Here is a 25593-nt window from a genome sequence, read left to right as displayed (position 1 = left end):
CCCACATTCTTCCAAAACTTCAACATTAGTGATATGCACACTAGTATGTAAAATAGAGGCATCGATGCTTAGCACAAAAAAAAAGACTCGCAAAGATGTTACCACGCAACCTATGCACCATGGCATTTGATCGAACCAAATTTGGATCACCAAAATTTAGTTAGCACAACCTCCCCCTCTTAGGAAGATCACCATGAGACCTTGCAACATCAACACCTTGAATTTGCAAACAATGTCCTAGAGAAATGCTCCTAGCCACCCAAGCATATCATAATTAGAACACTCTTTTATTGCAAAAGAGGCACGTGAAAAACAGAATGGGATGAGCTCAGTGAAGTAAAATAACATTCCTCGATCACATTCACTTGTTGTATGATCTATTTACATCATCTCTTTTTATAAAGAAGGGCAACAAAGTCCAAGTATGCATGGCAATACAAAGAGGGATCATTTTTCTAGAGATAATCTAAGCTTGCCATTGAAACATCTTGTTATCAATAGGCCCCTAGCTCACCACAAAGGCTTGTAGAAATAAGCTCATTTTCAAGGTTCCCATTAAAGCTTAACACCTAGGTGTTTGACAGACTTGATTAGAAGCTCTCTGCATCATGGAGCTGTATGCTTGCAAGAGCATGCACCATGGGTTTTATGGCTTTCCTACCATGACAAAATATCCATCACAAAAAGTCCATAAATATAACTAAGAGTAAGCATGAACTATAAATATTGTGAATGACCATTCAAATCAAGTAACGAGTAGAACATAGATCTTATTTAGTGTTTGACAGACTAGATTAAAAGCTCTCTACATCATGGAGCAGTATGCTTGCAAGAGCATGCACCATGGGTTTAATGGCTTTCCCTCCATGATAAAATATCCATCACAAAAAGCCCATAAATATGACTAAGAGAGTAAGCATGAACTGTAAATATCATGAATGACCAATCAAATCAAGTATTGAGCAGTAACATAGATTGTAAATAAGAAACACAATGATATCCAGTGGAAATTTCCAACAGTTTACAATAGCTCACCCTCTTTGAAGTCCATGCTCTCGGCCTCCGCAGATTCATCACTACTAACGTACCACTCCTCAGCACCAATATCAACAGGACTAGCAACACGCCGTTTAGAAGCCATTGCCACAAACTTTACAAACACAAAATCTCTCAAGTTTTCCTTAAAGGTTTACACCAAAAAGAGCAAGAAATTTTGACGCTTATATAGAGCAGATATACATATTTTTAAAGTCGCATAATACAATAAAAGCTGCCTATTCATAGCAGGTTGCAAATTTCCAATGCCACCAACAGTACAACACATTGAAGAAAGTCCAAAAGGCTAGACATCATCAGCATTGCACTACTGCATTCAATGCATTACAACAAAGCCTAGCCTTTAAACTCTCCAATCGAACTGCTGACACTGCATGCACATGATGCTTTCATTACCTGCATCACAAATTCAAAAAGCATCAACATCCCCTGCCCTGCCCCACATGTGCTTGGACACTTCTGACATGGATCTGCTCTCTACAAATGAGCACAAGACCAAAAACAACATTGATGGCATTGCCCAAATTCCCAATGCACACAATACATCAACATAATGCTACTTACCTCATTTAATGCATACCAAAAGGTTCGAGACTCTCTGATTGCACTGTAGATAGGGACAATAGATGATGACCCAAGAACTCGTTGTAAGCCTGCCTTCAACACTCCCCCAATTGGTTCAGAGAGCGGCATTGCAAGCTTCACAACTTGCCCCACTTTGCACGGGTGACAATACTCCATGCAAGACTGCAACAATTTATGGCAAATATCAATTTTAGAAACATAAAAAATTCCCTTTAGAATACATTCGAAGAAGAAATTTTTCCAAAAAAACAGGCTAATTTTGCAATTTCCCTGTAGAATGGATTTGAAGAGGAAATTTTCAAAACAATTCTGCAGTTGAACCATACATTCTTAAATTTTACAAGCCAATTTTCTTCTCTCCCCATCACTTCAACCTTTCGTTTTGATTTACAACTAGCTAAAGACGAAGCTGAGCCATGCTTTTTAAAACCGTTGACTTGCAATGATGACCCACCCTCCCAAACCCTTCTACAGCACAAAAATTCCCTCCATGATAGATTCAAAGATTCTCTTCAGCATAGATTCAACATTTCTTTGACGACGTGTGTGAGAACTGATGGCTCCCATCCCGGTGCCTACAAAGCGATCATACTCACTCATGAGAATGATGAATCCATATTCAACAGAATGTGACTTTAAAGCTTGATGTGGGCATGTTGAGCATGTCACCGTGATGTGCGCAGCACTGACATGTTGTGCATGACACCAGGCAAAGTCGTGCTCTCTATAGGCCTACGAATAGGCAGTACGATGCAGAGGGAGAAGGAAATAATTGCATTGCAACTCAACAAAGGTGCACATGACCTAGGGCCTTCCGGCGCAAAGAGACTCCACCTGTATACGTTGCTACATGGGGCGTTACCCCCACTCAGTCCCTCCGCCCTATCGTCAATGTAGGTGACGTGCTGCAGGTCTATAGCTGTAGCCTCGTACACACATGCACACACACAAAATAACGCAAAAGATGACAAATACCTGTGTTCAATGCCCGAATCTCGCTATAGCTTGTACAACTCTGCATTCGGTGCTTGCATTCGACGCACGCCGGAACCTGCTATAGGTGCTACGACCCTGCATTCAACGCCAGCATTAACGTAGAGCTCCTCAAGTCACGCCATGGAAAAAGAATGCCGGAACCTACTGTAGGTGCTATGACCCTGCATTTGGCGCCTGCATTAATGCAGATCTCCTCAGGTCACGCCATGGAAAAAGACCTAAAGCATGAACAAAACCCTTCGGCTACATGCGTCAAGAATCCGATGGCTCTACATCAACGGCCCAGAAAGTGCACCGATTCTCCACCCACTCTTCTATGGCCTTCTGGAGGCCAAAAAGTGTGTCGTGTGAAGGGAAGGTGTACCCCTCCCCCCCCCCACCCCCTCTTACCCCCCCTACAAATGTTCCGTCTAGAGATCCGGAAATCTCCTTGAATGTTGGTAAAAATAGATGTATTTTACAAAAATATTGATCAAAGCATTTCGGAGAATCCTTTTCGACAGGCGACGCTGCCCAACCGTGATATGCATGCCTACTTGGAAAGGGAGATAGAGCTTGCGCTTTTCGAGCTACTTGCGTGAATTAGAGTACTGTACGCGAGAACGCGAGAGAGAGAGAGAGAGAGATGGGCGATAGCGAGGAGCCCGTGCCTGTGTATTCGTCTGTTGAGGCAGTTTATGGGGACGGAGCTCAGGCAGAAGAGGCCCTCTTCCGATACAATCAGCTCAAGTCCAGGTTCGCCCAATTGTATGGTCGTGATCCTGTGCTGTTTGCACGCGCTCCTGGTACGCGACGCAATTTACATCTTGATAATGGTAAATAGGAACTCAGCATTGACACAATAAAAACTGATGGTGAAGCTCATCGAAAGACAATGAGAGTGTGGTAAGACACACTCACAACTTCATGAGGGGACTTATAAAAGGGATTAGTGTCCGATACTCTGTAATGACAAAAGAATGGGCTAGAGTGAAGAAGGAATTAGAAAGAAGATGGCCCGAGTGATGGGAAGGAGCCTGCTTGATGCTGTGCACATTATATATAGAAACTGTGCAGACATGTTTACTTGCTTGCATTGAGGAGTGTGGGCGTTGATTGCTACAAAATTGTTAAGACATAATGCAATTACGGAAACTCGGTACCTAGCGATGCATGCTCATGTGTGTGTGTGTGTGTGTGTGTGTGTGTGTGTGTGTGTGTGTCTCAGCAACGTAGTTGGGCACTGACGACATTAGTTGGGATATTGTGGTATTTAGTCAATACTATGCAAGATGGAGCTGATGGATGCTTACTGGTATATATATAACTGAATTTTTTGTCTTATGGATGACTACCCGTATATTTAAAATAAGAAGTCAATTTATGTTCTAACATTCTAATGACATATGGATTTTTACAATATGGTTGAAAAGGTCGGGTCAATTTGATTGGAGAACACATTGATTATGAGGGCTATTCCGTTTTGCCCATGGCAATTCGCCAAGACACCATAGTAGCAATTTGCAAGCGTGAACCTTCAGAAGGTCCTGGAGAGATACGCATAGCAAACCTGCATCCTGATAAATACGAGCCCTTCTCTTTCACAACAGACGTTCAACAGGTACATAAGGGATCCAAGAGATTGCTTTAGACAGTTTCGGATTGTTTTGAGTATTAGAGCTTGATAATTTACACATTGTCTTTGTGCAGGACATCGATGTGGAGAGACTTGTGTGGGCACACTATTTCATTTGTGGGTATGAGCTTTTATCTTGATTTTCTCTAGGGGCTCCACTATTAAGCCCCCCCATATTTTGCATCAAGGGGTGCCCCTTTTTAAACATGTTGGCATGAATAATTGACCGCTCTTCTTTTATGAATTAACACATTTCTCTCCAAATTAGATATTAAAAGTCCCTTCTGTGAACGTATTTTTAATAATTTTTTAAAAAAACATTTGAATTTAGAAACCCTTTCTGTTGGACTCATGTGGTACTTCAACATGATTAAACAATGACCCATCGAGGGTTTTCAGACCTACCATAGATGTAAACTAGCAGGGCATATGTTAGAACTCAGCATATTGTAAAATACACAACAACAGACAAACAACGTCTGCCTTTTCCAGCAGGGCTTCCCCTTCTGTATTGGCAAATACCTCACAGTTAATTAAGAAAGTGCTCATTCTGTTACATGCCTCAAGCCCTGTTAGCGTATACTCCACACCTCCCCCCTAATAATAGGAGTGACTGGATTTTATGCCAATGAGGGGGCATGATAAGGTTTCATGCAAATCACATGGGCAGTTGTGATTGTGTTGCAATCTGTATGTGTTGAATCGCAGCTTCTGTAGGACTTTGTATGGACCTACCCAATATTCGAGGATTCTGGCCCTGCGAAATATAGTGTAAAACACCTGAGCTGTAATACAAGATGCTGAATGACGGGATCTTGTTGTTAGAAGACTGCCATCTGATTCATATCAGTTGGGAGATCAGAAGGTGGGGGTGTGAATTGCACCACTTGATGCTCATCTCGGGAAAGCCCGTCAGCAATAAAATTACTGGTGCCTTTTTGGTAGCTGATGGAGAACCTGTATTCTTGCAAAGACAAGGTCCACTGTAGCAAACGACCTGGGGGATGGTGATTTTGTATCAGTGGGATGAGAGGTTGATGATCCATTGTCACCATGACCTGGGTGCCATGTAGATAAGGATGAAACATGTGAATGCCCACACAATTGCTGATAACTCCTTTTCGGTTGTGGAATAATTGGTCTCAGGCTGTGTAAGAGACCTACTAATAAAGGAGATTGGTTGCCAGATCACCCTGTTGAAGTAATACGGCCCCTAGTCCCTGATTAGATGCGTTGGTCTGCAGCTTGAATGGCTTTTGGAAATCCGGATGGGCTGAAAGATCTGCTTCCTTGATGACTTGTTTAAGTTTGTTGAAACTCTGACAGCAAGTTGAGGTCTAATTGTACTTGGCACCTTTCTTTAGGAGCTGCCTGAGAGGATATGGGATGGCTGCCAGATTCGGGACAAAACAAAATGGAAAATTTGCCATTCCTAAGAAGCTTTGAAGTGTCTTCACAGAAGAGGGAGGAGGATAATCCTGAGTAGCTATGATCTTTTCAGGATCCATTTAGATACCCTCTGTGGAAGCAATGAATCTCAGGAATTTGAGCTTAGTGCTTCCTTACTTACATTTTTTGAGTTGGAGTTGTAGGTTGTAGCTTTGTACACGTTTTAGGACTTCTTCCAACACTTCCAAGTGTTGTTCCCAGCTATGTGTATGGATGAGGATGTCATCCAGCTATACAACTAAAACTCCTTGAAGGATGAGATCCTGAAATATTGTACTGGTGGCTCTTTTTTTTTTTCCGAGAAAAAGATCCTTCTATCAGTTAATGAAACTGCCCATAGGGCTACAACCACCTCTACTGAGAGGTCTACAGCAATCATAAGGGGAGACTCTCCCAATGAAAAAACAGCATATGTACAATGAGGCTAAATCAGGAGATGGGAGGAGGGAAAAGCCACATAGGTGTACGGTAGTGCCATCTGAGCCCTCCTTGGACCATGGTGAAGAAAGGCCCAGGGCACCAGAGTCGAAGGAAAGCCTCTCTACGCTCCCGCATGCGGTCGGAGCTGCCTTGGAGTCTCTCGAACTGTCCTCTGAGAGTATGGATCAGCTCTAGCCAAAGATCTTGAACTGTCTTTGCTGGTGGTACAGGGTGAGTCTCAAAGATGCGGAAGCAGCGGGCCCGCCAGATGAACCAGGGTCCAGAGTGTCAGGCCATAGATGAGCTCCCAACACTCCTCTCTCTCACTGTACCACTCCTGTGGAGTAAGCTCTGTAGCACGCTGGAGTGTAGGTCGACCCCCCTGGATCACTATCATCCTGGTGGTGGAGGATAGCTCAAACTGTAGTGCCGGGCCCGTGAGAGTGGACCAAGCAGCTGCCCCCCAAGTGTACTGTCGTGCTGTGGAAAAAACTGGCATCAGCTGAAGGACACGAAGTCAAACATGCTGTGTCATAGGATAGTCCCAAAGACCATGACGCTGACTCTCCACAGGATGGCCACAAGCTGTGCATGCTACCAAGAGACCACTATGTACAAGCCAGCTTCCCACTGCTGCAGCTCTGTGTGCAACCAGCCACTAGAACAAAGTGACTCGCCGCGGCTGTCTGGCGTCCCACAACCTCGCCCAAAAAGCTAACAAGAACTCAGTTGTGAGACCCTCCTCCTACCAATGAGGTGCTGCAGCAGGATGAGCCTCTATCCGTGCTGCCAGTATGTGGTGTGCTAGTCGAACAGTGTACTGAAAGAAAGGCGGCTGAGGCGAAAGGGTCCCGCCAAAACCACTCTCCAGCATCCCACTGCACTCGTGCCAGTGGACAGCTCTCCCAAGCCCACAACCTCCAGTGGCCAGTCGCAAGGGCTGTTGGGTCAGGATCGATGATACAAGTCCTCCCACATATGCCCACAACTCGGATCCCCTTAAAACAGCACTCTGCAACCTGTGGGGCCTCAACTAAAACTCGATATAAACAACCCTCACCTTGTAGCTCGAAAAACAGAGAAGGTACAGTCTCTGAACAAACCCGAAATGCGATGAGGACCTCCAATCGCGTGAAGGCCCCCATCCATCTGGGCGTTGTTGACTCGAGAGGTGTGAGCCACTCAGCTGGTACTACCTCTGCGATGTTCTGACACATGCTCTGCACCCCTCTCATGCCCTGTAGCTGGATGCTCTGAAGCTCCTCTGACAAGCCTGAGAACTATAACTAGTCACCTAAGGTGCGTGCTGGACCCTCTGCCTTGGGACCCCAAGAAACATGAGGCCTACTACCAATCAAGTGGCCTCTCTAAGTGCTAACCATGGGGTTCCCAACAAGGGGCTGTTGCAAACGCTCCCTCGTGCAAGTAGGCTGGTGCTGCTCCAGGCCTCTCCTCAAATGCTCCCAGGAGTGGAGTAGACTCACAACAAAATGGTCCTCTAGTCTCCTGCTCAAGCCAACTCTGCATTTTTGTGAAAATCCATCTGGTCAAAGGTCTCCAAGGGCCTCCAGCTTGAGGCACTCTAGCACTACGCGGCTGAAGCAAAAACTCCTCCCAGGGCTCCTCCCCTGGAAGCAATCCTCTGACAACAAACTTCCCAAGAAGGGCTCTGCTCTGTTGTGCTGGGTTCCCCAAACCCCCCTGAGAATAAGGAAGAGTGATGACCTGCTAGGCCACTTTGGCCCGGGCTATCTGAGTGTCGCGCCTTGACCAAAGGAAATTCCTGATCAGCCTCTCTACCTGGCTGATGTAGGAACTCGAAAATATCTGACAAGATGTGATGTACCACATAGTACCAACAACACCTGGTTGGCCACTACTACTCTGCCTGCCAGAGAAAGTCGTGCGGAGCTCCAATGTAACAGCTTCCTCCTGATGGACAGAAGGAGGGGAGCAATCTGCTGCTCAGGAGACAAGTCCAAACCAACCTGACAACCCAAGTACCGAATTGCAGTCGTTGGGGAATTCATATGAAACCCTCAGCTGGCAGCCAATCAGGCGTAGGAGCACTACCAACCGAGAAAGCCACTGTCTTTCTCCAGTTGATCCTTGCACCTGATGCACAACAAAAGGTCTCAAGAGCCTGCTCACACCTGTGAAGGTTGGTCTCATGGCCCTCCAAGTACAAAGCTGAGTCGCCTGCAAACTCAGCATCCAATAGCTTGTCGCCCTGAATAGGGAGCGCTAAGCCACGTAGACCAACCTGCTGTGAAGCCAAAAATCTGCTCATCGCCTCAGCATAGAACAGAAAGAGGAAGGGGGCAAGAGGGTAGTCCTGTCTGACCGAACGTATAAGCATGAAGTGGTCACCTCTACCACCTGCCAAAAGTGCCTGATTGTGTGCCCGTCTGTAGAGAGCTGACACACCTCTGATCGAGGCATCTGAGAAGCCCATCCCACGTAGAGTGCCCTCCAAAAAGTCCCAGTCAACTCTATCGTAGGCCTTCTTAAAATCGAGAAGAAGCATCGCCAGATTCTCACCACGGAAGCGAGTGAGGGCAGAAGCCTCCGAAAACGTAAAGATGTTGTCAAGGATACTACGCTCCTTGACAAAACCTGTGTGTGTCCCATGTATAATGGTCTCTAGAAGTGGCCGAATCCTCAAACTCAGAGCCTTGGCAAGAATTTTGTAGGCTGAGTTGAGGATGGTGATGGGCCGCCACTGTCGAATCTCATCCAAGGAGCCACCTTCTTGGGAATGAGGTAAATCAGACCCTCACTCATGCTGTCAAGCATCTCTCCTATGTGCAGGCTGTACTGAAAAGAGCTGCAGAGATCTGAGCCAAGTAAGTCCCAGTACTCTAAGAAAAAGCTGGGAGTCAAACCATCCTCATCTGGACAGCTACCACGCGGAAGTGCCCTGAGGGCCACTGGAGCTCCTCTAGCTGAAGAGGCAACTCAAGCCTCTGGCGCATCTCTGTCACAAGACAAGGCATCTGTGCCCAAACCTGCTCTCTGCATGCATCCTGACGCTCTGACTGAGGCTTTGTTGACAGCAGGTCACGGTAAAAGTCAGTAGCAACTGCACGCATGTCCTCTAGCTCTAAAGCAACTGACCCGTCAGGCCTCCTCAACTAGCTGACCCTGGCCTACGTATGTCGGGGTCCCATCCCAGTCACTTTGTCACCCACTGAGATGCCTGTTGATGGAAAGCAAACTCATGGCGTCTCTTCTCTGTGCTGGCAAGCTCCTCATGAGCCTGCTGCAACTGCTCCTCCAGTCTGGATGTTGCTCCTGCATCCTCTGCAAGGAAGCAACGCCCTGTCGGAGACGCTGCTCCTCCTCTCTCGCTGCAGCCAGGCAGGCCATGGACTCCTGAAGAAAAGGCCGACTAAGTTGAGTAAGTCCAGAGGCCACTTTGTGAGCAGGAGAGTCCTGCATGTGTAAGCCAAAGAGCCACCACTCGCTCTCTGAGCGCAGAGTCCAACAAAACCCTCTCAGGGATATGTAGCATCGTGCTCCCCCTCCTCTATCTATCTATCACTGTGAGGATCACAGGTGCATGGTCCGAAAAAGAAGTCCCAGCCAGAATGCAAACTGTCCCACCCAAGTCACAGAAGTGGTCACTAGTATAGAAGCGAGCTCTTGTAGCATAAGAATGTCAATCTCACCACCCTCAAGGCATCTTTGAAGCTCCTGACGCAGCCGACCCCTCTGACGATGAAACTGGGCCCTCCTAATCCCTGCACATTCCATGAGATGATCCTCATGGAGTCAGTGAGAGAAAACAGATGCTCAGTGAGAGAAAACAGATGCTCTCTCACTGATGCTGCCACAGCAGCCAACCTCGCTATCTTTGAGGCCGGTTTGATAGGGAGTAATCCGCATCCAAACGACCTCTAGACAAGCGCGAAAGGAGTGAGTGTCCGGCCCAGGCCCAAGCCGAGCGTGTAGCCCGAAGGGCTACATCCTCTGTCCAAGAATCCTCATGTACAAATACGTACAAGGAGGGCTCTGAGTGTCAGCAAATAAATGCACAACAATGTACCTGCAACCCGGTGTCACGCTGAACTTGGCAAGAGGCCAAAGTGTCTGCACCAGATCTGGAATTGGAGCTGATCTCTTGAGAGAGCTAATTCCAGTGTTGAAAGATTTCAGCTACTAGTATGGGAAGATTTCAGACAGCAGACTGAACAGGAATCAGAGACTAAATTGGAATGTGGATACTGAAATAAGAATCAGACTTAGGTACTGGAATAAGGTTCAGATTCAGAAGACTGGACGAGAAGTAAGTATAACTGAAATATATGCCATGATTGGGATTACAGATCAAGATTACAGCGAATATGATTACAGAGAGAAAGTACAGCCGACAATACTGCCAATGATTCTCAAGTACAATTATAGCCAAAGCGCTAACCCAAGTGATAACAATTGCCAACCCGATTACAATGTAATGGGCCCTATTTATACACTTCGGGTTTACTGTAGTAATTACTTTAGTAATTACTAAGTAGTTCGTTGCCCATCTTCTAAGAAGACGTTCCCACATAGTGACTTCCAGCCGTCTACATCCTTCTCTTCTTTCTTGAATTTTGGCAAGATTCCAAAATTTCTGGAAAAAAAATTCCCTTGTCTGAATCTGATGTGAGACTGAAAAATCCATCGTCTGATTCTGGTGTTGGGATGCCGGCTTGACCACTGATAGACTGGCCATTCAAAGATTAGGAGTAGGAGTTCAAGAAGGACCAGGGATTGCGAGAGACAGCGGAAAAGGCCAAGGGAGTTGTCATCTCTCCCTGTCTGTTGAGAAGAAAAGTCGAGGCAAACGGAAGACGGTATAATGGAAGGATACTGGGTAGTTCCATCTCAGAATTCCCTTCTGAATCAGTCAGTAAATGGCCTCCTGCTCAAGTTGATCCCGCCGGGCGGTGGTCATCTCTTCTTCATAAGGCGTGAGAGAATGATAGGTTTTGGTGTCAGGATCATAGAGTGTATGCCTGCCCTTACTCAGTCTGGTTCTGGCCAGCTTATGACAATGCGAAGCAGTATGGATCCATCCTTCTGGAAGAGACTGATTAGTTTTGACTCGAGCTTCGAAAAGAATCTCAGCCATCTCCTTGTACTGTGGCGTCAGACCAGGCTTTGCTGCAATGTCTTTTTCAGGCAATTTGGAAGATTCAACCGTAAGTTGTAGCAACTGATTAGTAATCCTGGTCAGTCCTCTGACTTGAATCTTTCACTGGCCCATACACAGCTGGATCTTTTACATCTCTTTTAGTGTTTGAATGTCATTGATTTGGAGAGCATCATTTAACAACGTCTGCCAAGTCTTCCATTCCACAGTTGACCGCTCATACCAATCCTGAAGCTCATCAGTAATTTTGAAGTATGTGAGACGATCAATTGGTTCTTGATGTTGAGGATACAGCGCTCGAAAGAATCTTGGCAGCTCGGTTTCTCTTGCTGGAACAGTATACAAGAGAAGTGGAGAATCAGACACAAATTCTAAGAAATTGAGAACATCTTGGTTCTCCTGCTGCATCATCTTTCTGGTGATTCTCACTAGTTGGAACAGTGTCCGGAGAGCAGTTGCATGTGCTCCGACTGACATTCGTGTCTGAGGTCCTCTGCTAGTGGCTGTTTGGTCCTCAAGAATGGCTTTGACTCTCTGATCCAAAACACCTCTGGCAGTTTGCATTTGCACCAAAACTTCCTTGAGTTGTACCCTAACATCCTTCATACAGCGGTAAGTTGGTTTGTTACCCAGCAGAAGTTCCAGTTCCAGGGCTAGGGAGCGACAATCTGCAGTAGATTGCCTTTGCCAGTGCGGGTTTACCGCTTTCTCATCAGCATTGAGTATCCATTCAAGAACTCGTTCTAGCAGCTGGACTGTACTGGGATGCGCAGGTAGTCGGCAAGCTTCTTTATCATGGAAAGCTGTTGATTTCCAATGTTCGACCATTTCCCTGGCTCCCTCATATAGTCTTTGAAATCTTTCCAAGTCAGTCCTGAGAGCATCATCCTCCAGATACTGTCTGGTGATGGAGGCGTATTGATGTCTCAATTGCCTATTCAAGGTAATGAGCTGCAGTGAATGCTGATGATCAGCAACAAACTGGTCCTTCATCCTGTACTTTCATTTTTCCTTTAGCATCTCTGTTGAGATAGGACTCATCAGTTGGTTGATTCCCAGTGGGACTAGGCTGCTGCTCTTCAATCTGCTGGTCACCCGACTGGTGCTCTTTGTCCTGTCCTTTCTGCTGGCCCTCATTCTGATCTGGCTGGTCTGGCTGTGACTTGCCTCCTTCATTTGGCCCAGTCCCGCGAGTACCAGGTCCCGGAGGTGGAGATGGTGGTGGGGTATCATCATCATCCTTTGTATACCCGGCTTCTTGATCATCCTCCTCCTGATCAGCTTCATCTTCTTCGTCTTCTTCTTCCTTATCCGGAGAAGTCTGTTGTTCAATATAATCCATTATAGCTTGGTTCATCGGAGCATTATTGAAATCACCCACCTTGTCCTGCAAATCGCTCTGCATAATTTCCATTAAGGACTTTAAATTCTCCAAATTGAAAACAGCATTGCTTGATGGATTTAAAATTTCAGACAAGCTATTGTTGATGTATCTTTCAGTTAGAGAAGCCTTCAGAGTTGTATGGTGTAGTAGCAGTTTTTTGAATTCCGTCTGCTTCATCCTGAGCACTGTTTCAGCTCGCTCGGCAGCTCTCAGTGCTTCATTTCGTTGATTTTTTATGATCATTATTTCAGATTCAGCCTTAGCTATCTTTTTGTTCAACAACTAATTAGTCCTTTCTGACTGAGCTTCCAGTACCCTGTGTTGTATGTTCTGCGCTTCCTGGGCTTTCTGGAGCGTTTCAATCTGATGTTGTGCTTCTGACTTGGCAACTATAGCCTGGGTTTCCTCAAGAGACTCCTGCATCTTCTCTAAGCGTTTCTTTCTACCCATACACTGTGAGGTTGATGACGATGAAACAGGCGAAGGAGAAGATAACTTACTTGTCGTGTTGAAGCCATTTCATGGTGTCGTTGGCAAGACTATCTGACAGTCAACTGTCTCGTTAGAGGTCGAAGTTTGCGGCTACAGCGAAGAAACCTCGGAGCTTGGCGATGGCGAATGGTTGACAGGAGGGAAACGTCGCGCAGGGGATTTATGAGGAAAAATGCTAACTCTCTTGACTGTTATACGCGTTCGCGCCATAAAAGCTCCACCACTCGCCGCTCCTAGACTTTTGTGCGTCGTTGCTGTCGTGGCAGACATGCATTGGACAAGACTGCGACCCATCCTTGAAATGATTAGCACTGGCGTGCCATTTGACCGTTGGGCGCTTAAAAATTGGAAAGTGTATCCATACTGGTATTGGACTGATTTCCAATCTGGCTCGACCATACTGGTACTGATTCTAAGGTCATCCTGATCCGGTCCTTCTAGTACTGGTTCTGAACCTGGAACTGGTTGTACATGAAAAAGTCCAAAAATGTCTGATTCCGGTATCTCTTGATCAGCAACCTCCAGTTCCTTAGTACCTTGTTTCGGCTCAGTTTCTCTGGTCTTTGAATAATAAAGCTTGATCTTTGCTCCATTATATACTCGTGGCAACATCAACCCCGATAAATCTTTGAGTTTGACTGTGCCATTGGAGAAGACCCAGTCTACCTCAAAAGGTCCTGTCAAGGCAATTTTCAAGTTCGGCTTCTTTGGACCCAGTCTAAACTGATATAGAAGCACTAAGTCTCCTTTCTGGAATTCTCGAACTTTAATTCGGCGAATCATGCTAGTGCTTCCTTCGTTGTTGAACAATTTCTTATTCCAATATAGCCCTTTGCTTGAGTTCATCCAATTGCATCAGTTCATCCAGCCTCTTTTTCAAATTATGGTTGAAGTCTAATCCATACTTCACAGCCATTCTCAGATTGGGGATTACAAACTCCATAGGAACCACAGCTTCAGTACCATACACCATTCTGAATGGTGTCATTCCAGTAGTTACCTTATAAGCTGTCCTATAAGCCCATAGAGCAGTCTGAAGTTTCAAATCCCACTGGTCTGGTTTCTTTTGCACCACCTTAGTGAGAATAGTCTTTATTGTCTTATTGCTACTTTCAGCTTGTCCATTGTATCTGGGATAGTAAGGAGTAGATTTCCGATGCTTGACTGAAAGCATATCCAATAGGATTTCCATAGTGTCATTGATAAATGTGTTCCTTGATCGGTCACAATCTCTACTGGACATCCATATCGGCAGACAATATTCTCAAACAGAAACCTTGCAGTTGACTTGGTTGTGTTGTCAGGAAGAGCCTTAGCTTCAACCCACTTGGTAACATAACAAGTAGCCATTACTATGTACTTGTTCTTCTTGGAAGTCACCTTCTTAAAAGGTCCCATAAAATCCAGTCCCCATTTTATGAATACTCCCAGTGGTTGTATTGGCATTAAGGGAGTCATATCTACAGCTGTTGGTCGGTCCATTCTTTGGCATATGTCACAAGTTTTACAAAAACTTCTGACATCAGCAATCAGTGTTTGCCACCACAGACTAGCTTGCAGAATCTTCTTGTAGGTTACTTCGTTGGAAAAGTGTCCACCAGACTCACCATTATGAGCTTCTGAAATCACTTGCATTCTTCCTTCCATAGGGACACATCGTCGAAGTACACCGTCCACACCCAGTCTATAAAGTAATCCTCCTATGATGGTAAATTTCAGGCTTTTTATGATCAGAGCTTTCTTCTGATTCTGCTTCCAATCCTCTGGAAAGGCACCTTGGAAAAGGAATTGATAAATATCATACCATTCAGGATCCACTGATTCTTCTGCCTCTAACTGAAATAAATCAGCATCCACTGGCTCATCTCTCAAGGGTGATTCTGAATATCCTTCCGTTCTTCTTGAAACAAAATCAGCTCCACAATGGTTTTGGCCAGGCTTATGGAAAATTCTGAATTCAAATTCCATAAGGAACATCATCCATCTTATCAGCTTGAACTTCGTGGCGCTAAAAACCATTCCGAGGGCTTCTCTCTCAGTAGTCGTATAGCCTTGTTCAGCTTGACTAAATCTGCGACTTGCAAAATAAACTGGATAGTCTGTTCTTCCATCTGGCTGAGCTAATATTGCCCCCATTGCCAATCCTGAAGCATCTACATGTACGTGGAAAATAATATCCCAATTCGATTGCCTAAGGACTGGTTTACTGGTAATGGCTTTTTTCAAATTCTGGAAACTCTCCTCACACTCAGCAGTCCAGTTGAACTTACTGGTCTTCTTTGTAAGCTCATATAATGGTACTGCTTGAGAAGCAAACTTGTGTACAAATCTTCTATAGAAATTCACATAACCCAAGAAAGAACTCAACTCTGAAGCAGTTCTGGGTGCTTTAGCTTGCTGGACACACTGTATTTTGTCATTGGCCATCTCTATTCCATTGCGGGAAACCACATGTCCCAGTTACATGTCCCAGTAGCTGTCCCTTCCATACTTAAAAAATAGACCTGAATGGATTCAAACAAATCCTCTTCTCCTGACAGCGTTTAAAAACCATATATAGGAATAGAAGGTGCTGTTCCTCATCTGAATAGACAGTGAAGTCATCCATGAAAATGGCGAGGAACCGATGAATAAATTCATTAAACATCTCCATCATACACCGCTGAAAGGTAGCTGGTGCATTGCACAGGCCAAAAGGCATCACCAGATACATGAAAGCTTCCCACTCAGTGATGAAAGTGGTCTTGGCTCTATCTTCAGGAGCGATCTGTAACTGGTTGTAGCCGCTATAACCATCCATGAAGCTATACATCTCATATCTTGCAATCTCATCAAGCAACATATCAGTAAAAGGTAAGGGAAATGGATCCTTAATGGTCTGGGCATTTAGTTTCCTATAGTCGACACAAACTCTCAATTTCCCATTCTTTTTGGGAACGACAACTATGGGAAATAGCCAATCACTGCTTGCCACTTCCGTAATGAACCCAGCCTTGAGAAGATTATCAATTTCCTCCTTGACCTTCTTAGCATAGTTGGAGTTCATCCGATATCTTTGTAATCTTACTGGCCTAGCATCCGGTTTCAGTGGTATTCGGTGCTGACAGACTTCAGGATCTACTCCCTTCAAATCTGTATGTTCCCTGGCAAACACATCTTTATAGTTCTGGAACATTTTCCGTGCTTTTTCCTTCATTGCCGGGTTGAGGTGCTTGTTAACCTTGATCATTCTAGGATTGGTTCCACTCTTCTACTTCCTGATCATCTGGGAGCAACCAGTTTGGTCCGCCTCCTTTTCATTTGGTCGATTCTTCAGCGTAGTCCTAAGATGGTCCATTCATTTCTGAATCACTATTCTGATCCAGTGGGTACTCTTCAGAACATACTGGTTCCTCTATTATACCAGTATCAGCTGGTTCCTCCATCCTTCCAGTTAGCTGAACTGTTCTTTCCTCTGCATTGACTTCGGTAAACTGATCAGGGAATTGTCTCTTCTGCTTGTCAGCCTGCTCTTTGTTCAGCAAGATTGCATTCAAGTCTATTTCTGCCAAAGGGAATATGTTCATAGCCGCCAGCATTCGCTCGATTTTCTTGGCTCTGTACTTTTGACACAACTCCTTCGGCCTCAGTTTCTTTTTCCAGCTCCTGGTATTGTTGGTCTGGATTTGGATTGTGCCACTGGCCCCTTCTATGGTCAAAGTTTGGTTTGCATAGTCATGAACAGCATGTGCTGTTCTTAACCATGGGTGCCCTAGTAGCATTCCATATGCTCCCTGCACATCTAGGACTAGGAAACTGGTTTTGAATTTCTCCCTCCCAACTCTTATCTGTATGTTTTCAATTATACCCGTCGCCTGTACGACTATGATCTGCCATTCTTACTTTGAATGGTGCTGGTTTCATATTAGTGATACCCATTCTTTGCTGAAGATGGGCTCCCATTATGTTGACTCCTGCCCCTCCATCCAGGATAACGCTTGAGAGAGGTTCCCACTGCTTCGTGACCTTGTAGTCTACCTGGATAAGTGGAACTTCATCATCCCGGACAGCCGTCAGGTCCACTGTTCTAGCCTCTGCCTCAGTCTTCCTGCGCTGTCTAATAAAGTTGGCTACCTCAGGCAAGGTCTTTCTTATATCTTCCAGCTCTACAGTCAGCTACTGGATTCTATCACAAATTTTCACATGAATTTCTTCTCTCTCTTGGTCAGACTGACTATCAGAGCTTGAAGAACTGGTATCTTTATATCGCCATTCTTCTTTTGCAGTGCTTCTACTCTTTCCATCCACTCCCATTTCATCAGCTAGTCCATGTACCACTGCCAGCATGGTCTCTGTCATGGCCGGTACTGACTGATCTTTATCAGTCGATTGGGTTGGTATCCTCTGAATGACTCTAGCTTCGGAACTTTCTGGCTGCTCTGGCAACTTCTTAGCTAAATCCTCCGTGATTTTAGTTGCTAGTTCCCGCTGCTCTTGCCACTCATCTACCACCTTTTCTTTACCTTTGGCCTTCCAAACTTCCCTCTGTTGAGCCCACTTGCTACTGTTAGGATTGACTGGTACTTCTGAAATGTCTGGAATTTCTTCAATGACTACTCCCTTGCTCCTGGTAACCACCCTGACTGGGACTGGCTCTAGTGCCTTAGCCTCAGTAGTAGTCGTTACAGGTGCATCTGGACATTGGGCTGCAAAATGACCATACTTCCCACAAGTATAGCAATTCATGCTCCTGTTCTGAAAATTATCTCTTCCTCTTCCTCTACCCATTCCTGGTTGGTATCTACCACGTCCTTGACCAGTACCACTGGTACCTGGTCTCTCCTCTTGAGCTACTTTGACTGGTTCTATCTTCACTGGTTCAGTGTAGGCAACCATTGACAGATCCTTTCCTTTCTTAAAATGGTGAATTCTGATGTCACAATTATTCCATAGATGACCAAAGGCCTTGCAGTAGGTACATTGTGGACATTCAGTGGAGATATGGTCCTTGGATTTGCATCTTAAACACCAAGTCTCCATCTTTCGGACTGGTTGTCTTGTGTGGCTAATTTCTGCAATTTGCCTAGCCATCTCTTCAATTTTCTTAGTCCATGATGCTCCTGTTCTAGAATTACCTCTTCCTCTTCATCTGCCCATTCCTGGTTGGTATCTGCCACGTCCTTGACCAGTACCACTGGTACCTGGTCTCTCCTCTTGAGCTACTTTGACTGGTTCTACCTTCACTGGTTCAACGTAGGCAACCACTGACAGATCCTTCCCTTTCTTAAAATGGTGAATTCTGATGCCACAATTATTCCATAGGTGACCAAAGGCCTTGCAGTAGGTACATTGTGGACATTCAGTGGAGATATGGTCCTTGGATTTGCATCTTGAACACCAAGTCTCCATCTTTCGGACTGGCTATCTTGTGTGGCTAATTTCTGCAATTTGCCTAGCCATCTCTTCAATTTTCTTGGTCCATGATCCCTTCTTTGATTTCTCCTTTGCTCGTTCATTGGAGCTGCTCTCGGAGCTACTGGACGTTTCACTGGAATCAGAAGTTTCAGTAGAGCAAAGCTACTGCTACTGGTCCTTCGCTTCTTGTGGCTCTTTTCCTTCTTAGCCTGCTGTTCAAGCTTTAATGCCCTTTGGACCAGATCATTGAATTTTTTTGTAGGGGCTGGTACTTCTTGTTCCCTAAGCTTCTTGCTTCTGAACCCATTCAGGAACCATGCCCTCAATCTCTTCTCAGACGGCGGTTCTTGCAATTGCCTGGTTAGCTCTTTTATCTTTTCCACATAGCTGCGGACTGACAAATTTCTCTGTTTGATCTTATCTAATTCACAGAGAATATCCTCGTCCCCTCTATTGTCGGAATATTCCAACCTGAAGGCCTTAAGCAATTTGTTATATGATCTCAGCTTGCATGCAGGGTAATGGTAATACCATTTCCTCGCTGTCTTCTTCAAGGTTTGTGGAAAATATTCCCCTCAATCATCTTCATCAATGTTTTTTAGTTCAGCATACTGCTCGAAAGCTCGTATGTGAACATCTGGATCATCCTTTCCCCCCCCTTTGAATATTGGAAAGGAGATCTTCAGAGAAGCTGTGTAATCATTTCGATTACTACTGATCCTGCCACTTCTCTTCTTGGCTTCAGAATGACGCTTGGGAGCCTACTTGCAATTGTCAGTGTCAGCATCCCAATCAATCTCTATCTCTGTCTCAGTGTCAGTGTCTTCTCTGGTGTGTCTGCTAGAAGTACGGTGACTTCCCTTACTGCCCTTGGTATCCTCCTCTCTCTGGCGAGACTGAGAATTCTTGGAACTCTTTGCCTTCCGTGCCTCCCGTTCTGCCCGTCGGCGTCGAGAATGACTGGAGTGCTGTGAGTCTCGCGCCTTATCAACCTGACTATGCTCCTCCTGAGCCTCAATGTCAGTCATCTTCTCTTTCTTTGGGTGTGACTCTCTTCCTGACTCCTCAGGAATGGGGTCCACACGAATGGTAGATTTTCGGCCACGATTGGATTTTGGTGCCATTGCTGAAAACTTCAACTGGGAGAAGAGTCTTTCAATCAACGAGCTTCAGCTCGAGCCACCGTGATCGCCAAAATGGAATTGGAGCTGATCTCTTGAGGCAGCTAATTCCAGTGTTGAAAGATTTCAGCTACTAGTATGGGAAGATTTCAGACAGCAGACTGAACAAGAATCAGAGACTAAACTGGAATGTGGATACTGAAATAAGAATCAGACTTAGGTACTGGAATAAGGTTCAGATTCAGATTCAGATTCAGAAGATTGGACGAGAAGTAAGTATAACTGAAATATATGCCATGATTGGGATTACAGACCAAGATTACAGCGAATGTGATTACAGAGAGAAAGTACAGCCGACAATACTGCCAATGATTCTCAAGTACAATTATAGCCAAAGCGCTAACCCAAGTGATAACAATTGCCAACCCGATTACAATGTAATGGGTCCTATTTATACTCTTCGGGCTTACTGTAGTAATTACTCTAGTAATTACTAAGTAGTTCGCTGCCCATCTTCTAAGAAGACGTTCCCACATAGTGACTTCCAGCCGTCTACAAGATCTGTCACCCCTAAGTCCCCTGTGTGGTGTGAGAACTCAGTAGCCTGAATCTGAAGCCAGTCAAGAACTGTGTGTTGGGTCCACTCCGTGGAATCCCTACGGCACAGCGGAAAGGAGAAGCCCACGGCTGTGTCCAAAGCCTCAATGCCTCTAGCTGCAAGAAGGAGGACGTGGACTCGAAAGCAAGCCTCCTCCACGTCAAGAGAAGAGTCACCCAGGAACCGTGTGAAGCTGTAGTCGAAGAAGTCCTAGCGTCTGCGAATGTCAAAGCTAGTCAAACCTCTAGGGACTGTTGCAAAAGGAGAAGTCTGCACCAAAAAAGGCGGCCTCAAGTAGGGTTGTCCCTCTCGACTGAAAGCACTACTAAGAGATCGCTTCACGGCAGACGCATGTCCATACCCTACGTCTGAGGAGGAGTGGAGGAGGGGTCGGGAGAAGAGGTTGTGGGTCCCACCAGGGGGAGAGGAGGGATGGGAGGCGGAGGTGGAGGTGGGGGAGCGGGAGGAGGCAGAGGTGGGGGAGGCGGAGCGGCAGCGCTTGAGGGAGGAGGAGGTGGAGGAACTGTGGACGGGGCCTCCTCAGGCGGGTCCTGCTGAAGGGGATCAAAACGGTTCCCAGTCGGAACCAAGTGCTGTTGAGCTGCAGAAGGGGAGTAGTGGGGCGAGCCCGCCCCTACCGGCGGCGGCCAAGCACCTGCTGCTGCCAACCGTCAGTTGTCTGATTGCTGGTCTTAGTTGAGGTACGAGCATGTGCGTCCTGTGTATCTGGCTGTTGGGCATGCTCAACCTTCGGAGGTTGCGCATGCGCTGTGGGTCGAGGTCTCGTGCGAGGACAGGCCTTTGCCAAATGGCCCATCTGTCTGCAAATGAAACATTGATTTGGGAGGCCTGAATACTCCACGCTCTGACGGAACCAACCTCCACTCACCCGAGGTAGTAGGATGACCTTCCGGAGAGTGTGGGTGTCCCGAATCAGAACACGTATTGTGGGGATGCCAGCCGCTTTGGCAGCTACAGAGGTTGCCGTGCGAGGTGTCTCCAGGACAGTCCCAATCGGTGAGTCTATCCTGGAAAGGAGCGGAAGGTACTCCTTCCTAGGCCGAGGAGGCAGACTGAGATTGGCAGGTTTGCCTCCTCGACAAGAATGTCGGTAGCTGGGTCGAAACCGTGGTGCCACTGTCGAAAGTGTGCTTGAACTGCTCGGATGGCCAGGGGGCTCATCGCAATGACCTTGGACTACATCTCGGGAGTCTCAAGCTCTATCTTGTAGTAGCCACGCCGAGAAACTGAACACTGAGAATCTTGCCCACCTCTGCTAAAAGGCGGGCCTGGTGGAGATCACGCACCTCCTCTCTTCTAGGTTGGGTGCCGATGATCTTGCAGATGACAGAGGTCGCTTGAAGGCGCTTCGCCTCTGCGGCAAGGCTCGCTTGCTCTGTCGGCGAGAGAGCAATCCAAATGGTGCGCTCTGCAGGGTCGGGCGAGGGGGCTTGTGAGGAGTCCCTCTGGGGCGGAGCATGAGCCTCCATCTGTGTCTGCTGCTGTGATGGAAAGGGTGCGCGTGAAGACAAGTCCCTGCGAAACCCGGCGAGTAGAGTCCGTTGAAGACCTGTGCTAAGAGCCAAGGCAAGAGTGGTTTAACCTGTAAGAAGGGGCAAGAAATTTCTGCTTGTCTCCTCCACCAATGTGAAATACACAAGAACAGGCAAACAACCTCTGCCTTTTCCAGCAGGGCTTCCCCTTCTTTATAAGCAAATGCCTCCCAGAGTTACATCAAAGAAGTGCTCATTCTGCTACATGGCTGAAGCCCCGTTAGTGTGTGCATGTAGGTACTCCACGATATGTATGATGCTATTGTACTTTTAACTGTGATTGCATATCAACGATAGCCCAAGGAGATTTACAAAGATACCAAATTTCAGAAAAAGCTTTTGTTGTGCAGGTACATTGGAGTGTTTGAGTATTTTGCAAGCAAGGGGATCAACATTGGGCCTCCTTATGGATTGAATGTCTTGATTGATGGCACTGTTCTGCCAGGTTTTTTACACTTTCACATTAAGACTATGCTAAGCCGACAATTATTTGTCGGTACCAGTAGTTTTTTGCTTGAAATATGCCAGAGTTATTATGAGCTTTGATAACATTCTCTTTTTCTTGTTTTAGGTTCTGGATTGTCTAGCTCAGCAGCACTGGTATGCTCTTCTGCAATTGCAATTTTTTCCGTGTTGGGCTTTAATTTCCCCAAGGTGAGTGAATGTTTAACAGAGAGCGAATTGGTTGTCTTTTAATGTCGCTGAGTTGACAACGTCCACATATTATGTATCCTCTGAACAGAAGGAAGTAGCTGAGTTTGCCTGTGCATGTGAGCGTCATATTGGCACTCAATCAGGTGGAATGGATCAGGTACTAAGAAGCTCGAAGTTCATGTGTGTGTGTGTGTGTGTGTGTGTGTGTGTGTGTGTGTGTGTGTGTGTGTGTGTGTGTGTGTGCGTGTGTGCATGCTCAAGACGAAGTAAACTAGTATCCTGAGAAATGTGTCCTTATTGTGGCCAGGCTATATCTCTGATGGCCAAGTTGGGCTTCGCAAATGTGATAGATTTTAATCCCATTCGTGCTACGGATGTGTCATTACCGAGTGGAGGCTCATTTGTGATTGCGCACTCATTAGCAGAGTCTAGAAAGGCTGTGACAGCGGCCACGAATTATAATAATAGGGTCGTTGAATGCCGATTGGCAGCTGTAAGCCTTCTATAAACCTTGAACCCTCTTTCAAGACCATTTCATGTGCTTACGTGTTGGCAATTGCTATTCATACAGATAGTCCTTGCTGTAAAGCTGGGCACATCTCCAAAGGAGGCAATTTCAACTGTAAGGACCCTGTCTGATGTGGAGGGGCTGTGTGTGTCATTTGCAGCAACGCAAGGCTCCTCAGATCCTGTTCTTGCAGTTGAGGTAGGGATTTTATAAACGAAATCCACTTGTCACTTTGTCTCGATTTTGTGTATGTCATTTGCACAAAACTGTTATATTTGAGTTGTCATGTTAGCAAGAATTTGTTCTTTTGTCTTTTGTTTGTGTTGGCATGTAAAGTCTTACATCTAAGATTAAGTCTTTGTGCTGTCTTATCCTTGTGATCATTTATAGTTGGAGTGCTTGTTTCAAAGTTCCAGTCAAGAAAGCTTCTCTTAACATATTTTGCCTAAGCCTTCTCTAAAAGCATTTCCAAATAAATAATGGGTGTTTTTTTTTTCATTTCTCTTCTTTATCCTTGCTTATGTGTTTTTGTGAGTGTTTTACCCTCTATTACAATTCATAAGCTCAGACTTTTCTGACCTTATGAATATATGGTTGAATGTTATAACAGCAACATTTGCACGAGGAGCCTTACACTGCTGCTGAAATTGAGGGTTTGCTTTGTGAGTCTCTCACTTCTGTCATTGTGGACTCTCGAACATCTTTAGCTGTTCTTGCTGCTGCAAAACACTTCAAACTTTTCCAGGTTAGACTAAGTCAGAATGCATGTAGTAAGGGTAGTCTCTATGCTGAAGTAATGTAAAAGAAAGAGTTTGTGTGTAGAGGGCTAAGCATGTCTACATGGAAGCGAAGCGCGTGTTCTCATTCCAAGAAGCTGTTCAAGTCAAGAGGAGGTGGCTAGCTGAATTCAGTCTAAAAATAATTTTTTTGTTGGGAAGGATATGTATCGGCTGACACTCATGGGGGTATAAATGGCTTAGTGAACAGGAAATTCTCGAAAGGTTAGGGAATTTGATGAATGAGAGCCATCAAAGTTGCAGTGTCTTGTATGAATGCAGGTGAATGCTCTGTTTTGCTATCAATGGAGATTTCGGCGCTTCTAAGCTCGAGAAAATTTAAAGTTTTAACACATGGTTTTAACTTTTACTTCCATCAGCTGTCCGGAGTTGGAGGAGCTGGTCGATGTTTGTAGGGATATTGGAGCTTTTGGTGCCCGTTTGACTGGCGCAGGATGGGGAGGCTGTGTTGTTACTTTGGTTAAAGAGAGTGTTGTACCATCCTTCATTTTGTCATTGAAGGTATGCACTCTCTTTCTTGGGTGGTCACTCATCAAAAGTTCCCTAAATCATGTGTGCTCAAGCGATAGTGCTATTGTGGGTGTCTTTTAAAACCCTCACCTCCGTCTAATATATATAGAAAGTATTCTTTTTGAAGTATATAGAATCCTCTCTAGTTAACCCACGTGATATTGTACATGTTTTGCAAAGTGACTGCCTCGGGCTCTCTTTCAGCTTACAAAAGACTGCACATTTTCCTATGGTTGGCAATTGATGTTCAAACTTTTTGGAAAATTTCAGGAGAGGTTTTATCAGGCCCGGATCGATGAGGGAATAATAAATCGCAATGATCTCGGACTTTACGTTTTTGCCTCAAAGCCTTCAAATGGTGCGGCAATCATAAAATTCTGAGAGTGCTTCATAAAAAAAGTCGCTGAGAACTAGCGCAAGCTATGGTATTAGAAAAGCTCATTCATGCAATCATACACAATAAGCAAGCCTTTATGCTGTTTTAAGGCTTCCATTATCAAGCCCCTATGTTGGCTTGGCGATGTATAAACATTTGAAAATAGAAGTTTTTGGTGGCTCCACACAAGGCATTGTCAAGTTTCTTGTTGCAAGTAGGTTTTATGGCACTAATTTACTTTGATGGCACTGCTTTGAAAGGGAATTGCATTGCTTTGTTGGGCGTTTCTGAAATAGTCGCACTTCGGTAGCTAATTGCAGATGGAGGAAACTATGTCATCAACTTCTATCGCATGCACATGTTGCTTGCTTTTCCTTGGGGTAGTGCCTATGCACATGCGTGCGACTTGTCCTTCCTAGCTCTTTTTCTAAAGGAGAAAAGAGGAGTCATCGTATAGCTAAGCCTCTCAAGGCTTCTTTCATGTTCATAAGCTTGTATTGGTGTGACCACTATTTGCAAGATCTTGTTACATTGAAGAGAATGGAGTAGAGGACATAGGTGGCAAGGGTTACCCTTTGAGACTTCTCATTGAAGGTATGCTTTTCACTTTTGAATCCAAGCCAGTGCATTTGATATCCTGCTGTTTAGTCTCCTAAGCATGGTGTTAAGGAGAAAGGTTTTTGTCTCTTTGTGATGTTGGGAGCGGAAGATGCACCCCCCCCCCCCCCCCACCCCACACAAAAGAGATCGAACCAGTAAACCAGCAGTTTTCACTGCAGCTTGACATTGCCTTGTCTGAATAGAGAGTGGAAGCTCTTGTGTAGGACTGTGAAACTGCTGCTGCGCCTTGTGAACCTTGCCGAAGTGTAGGCATTTTCCGTAAGCAAAACTTGTGCGCATTCTTAGCCACAAGAAAAGTCCCTCCTTGTGTGTTTTTCAATTACTGAA

At 45.5% G+C, this 25593-nt stretch overlaps 1 protein-coding gene across 1 annotated transcript; it reads left to right on the top strand.

Annotated features, from left to right (window-relative positions):
• The first annotated feature begins 3143 nt into the window (after positions 1 to 3143).
• GALK (Mevalonate/galactokinase family protein) lies at positions 3144 to 24855 on the top strand. Its single transcript, XM_086523103.1, has 13 exons — positions 3144 to 3422; positions 4050 to 4237; positions 4327 to 4373; positions 22151 to 22245; positions 22372 to 22454; positions 22543 to 22611; positions 22762 to 22947; positions 23026 to 23160; positions 23573 to 23707; positions 23785 to 23855; positions 23943 to 24020; positions 24119 to 24260; positions 24540 to 24855. The coding sequence occupies exons 1-13, from the start codon at positions 3263 to 3265 to the stop codon at positions 24648 to 24650; spliced, it is 1500 nt and encodes a 499-aa protein (XP_086379229.1). The 5' UTR covers positions 3144 to 3262; the 3' UTR covers positions 24651 to 24855.
• The last annotated feature ends 738 nt before the right edge of the window (positions 24856 to 25593 follow it).

The sequence above is a fragment of the Adiantum capillus-veneris genome, chromosome 11 (genome assembly GCF_014529385.1).
Source record: "Adiantum capillus-veneris isolate H3 chromosome 11, ASM1452938v2, whole genome shotgun sequence".
In the NCBI taxonomy this organism is placed as follows: Eukaryota; Viridiplantae; Streptophyta; class Polypodiopsida; order Polypodiales; family Pteridaceae; genus Adiantum; species Adiantum capillus-veneris.
Note: the sequence above shows the minus strand (reverse complement) of the source record. Positions and strands in the feature narration are given on the sequence as shown.

Coding starts and splice junctions, on each gene's coding strand:
- GALK (XM_086523103.1), top strand. CDS start 3,263: ATGGGCGATAGCGAGGAGCCCGTGCCTGTGTATTCGTCTGTTGAGGCA. Junction 22,612..22,761: donor AATCAGGTGGAATGGATCAG/GTACTAAGAAGC, acceptor TATTGTGGCCAG/GCTATATCTCTGATGGCCAA. Junction 23,856..23,942: donor GCTGTTCAAGTCAAGAGGAG/GTGGCTAGCTGA, acceptor TAAATGGCTTAG/TGAACAGGAAATTCTCGAAA.